Source organism: Dipteris shenzhenensis, chromosome 19, assembly GCF_047967505.1.
Source record: "Dipteris shenzhenensis isolate YYH24624 ecotype China chromosome 19, Dip_SZ_1.0, whole genome shotgun sequence".
Lineage (NCBI taxonomy): Eukaryota > Viridiplantae > Streptophyta > Polypodiopsida > Gleicheniales > Dipteridaceae > Dipteris > Dipteris shenzhenensis.
Window position 1 is genome coordinate 5,983,467 of NC_141614.1, and position 1,954 is coordinate 5,985,420.

The window sequence follows — 1,954 nt, forward strand, 5'->3', positions numbered from 1 at the left end:
ATTTCATCTTGTGCATTTCACAATACATAAATACATGTGTGTGAATGCTATGGGGGCATACTCGGAATACATCCAAATGTTGGGTATGTTATAGCCAAGAGCTTGAGATAGGGTTGGCCATATGGAAGAGCGAAAAGTAGAGAGAGCGAGAGAGAGCGCTGTTTGCCGTAATGCGTTGATGTATAGACGATTGCAGACCTTTTGTGCAGATTGTCTGTAGAATACATATTTGACTTGTCTTCTCCTGCGGGACCTCGAGACCGTCCAGTTTTGCATATCTGAGCTTTGCCAGCAGCTGAGTAGATGATTAGTATAGGGTCGGAGACAAAGTAGATCGGACGCATGTGTCTTCTCTCATAACAAGTGGACATGGAAAACGGGGGCACTTTTCCGTTACCTGGTGTTCTGGCTCCTGGGTCGCTGTCCAGCACAGACTCTGACGGCAACAAGATGTTTCCTGTGGCCAAGTTTTGGGAGGAGGTCAAGCAGAAAAGATCAGACAAGAGGGCTCCCTGGATTCGTTTTCAAGATCGTGACAGAAGCCGCAAGAAGGTCAATTTGGGTCCTGGCGGGGGTGCAGGTATTGGGTGCGGAGCAGGGATAGGTGTGGCATTGATGGGCGGTGCAGGCGTGGGAGCTTGGCCGTGGAACAATCTCAGAGTAGTCTTTGGGATTGGATTTGGGTGTGGAGTTGGCATAGGGTATGGCTTCGGGCATGGGATCGGCATTCTTTGGGATCGGCCACCTCCGAAGTCTCCCAATGGCAAGCTCGTGGTCATCGAGATATGAAAAGCAGGTGGTGCAAAGACTCGAAGGTCCAAGGACAGCACGTCCACCAATATGCAGTTCTTCTCAGGCTAGTATTCTTGCGGGCTTTTGCAGTCACGGTGATGTCTAGGCAACCGAGTATCAAACATAAACGGAAAATATCTTCCCAATTCTTCGTCTTTTCAATTCAGTTATACCTCAAGGCTCGAAGAGATACGATCGAGTCTCAAAAATGAGTCACAAGTAGAATTGTTCTTCATTTTCTCAATTCATCTCTGCTCATTCTAGTTGCACTGATGGCGTCTCAGCAGAAATGCATTCAAGTGAAGGGCTCCAAGCACATTTGTTCTTTGTCCTCTCAATTCAGTTCTGCTCAGGCTGTTGCACTGATGGTGTTGATGCACACACATGCAATGCAAAGATGAATGAGAACCACCTCCACATCCAGAACAATTTTCTACTCTCTTCTATTGAGTGCTGCACTTGGACTGTTGCATGGAAGTCTTACTCATATTGTTTGTAGTTGAAAATTAGACGGCCAGGCCTGCCCAGATTGCAGCTGTTTTTTAAAGAGGCTTCCTTGCCTGTAGCCTTGCCACACTCTAGCTCAAAAACAAATTATTTGGATGAGCTTCTTATTCTTTGTTGGGACACTACCGTCTTTGATGTAATTTATGACGTCAGTGGGGATGTCATAGTAGCTAGTCCCTGCTATGCATGATGGAGTTTATGGTTTTCAACCTTGTGACTATCATGAGATTGAAACTGCACTATGTTGTGTTTTTAAAGGATGAGTTTGGGAATGTTCCTGGATTCATCTAGGTATATTTGATGTAATTTATGCACCATGCTTGGCGTTTGCAATTTACTTCTAGAGCTGAGCATTATCAATTTATTCAGCTGCTCGGTTGCAATCTTCATCTTGTCATTGAGTCATATAACATTTGATGGCTCCTTGGTTTGCTTCTAGGATAGTTTCTATTTCAATAATTTGTTTAGGGGGGGCTAAAGTTTCGTGCTTGCTTGTGGGTGAAATTGGTTACGCCCTTCCCCTCTAGTTGAGTGGCATTTGCCCTTGGGAATTGTCCCTTGAGGACCTAAAAGTGATCGAGCCTCCCAAAGATCCCCACTCGAACAGGTGGGGGATGGCTATGTGCTTCCCCATTGTTTGAGAAGGCAATCAAGT

The 1,954-nt window shown here is 45.6% G+C and overlaps 1 protein-coding gene across 1 annotated transcript; it reads left to right on the forward strand.

The window, feature by feature from the left end:
- Positions 1–284: 284 nt before the first annotated feature.
- LOC147889978 (uncharacterized) lies at positions 285–1,662 on the forward strand. Its single transcript, XM_087390864.1, has one exon. It carries the CDS (start codon positions 370–372, stop codon positions 787–789), a length of 420 nt encoding a protein of 139 aa, XP_087246990.1. The 5' UTR covers positions 285–369; the 3' UTR covers positions 790–1,662.
- The last annotated feature ends 292 nt before the right edge of the window (positions 1,663–1,954 follow it).

What these genes read in the sequence shown, in the direction of transcription:
- LOC147889978 (XM_087390864.1), top strand. Translation starts at nt 370, where the DNA reads ATGGAAAACGGGGGCACTTTTCCGTTACCTGGTGTTCTGGCTCCTGGG.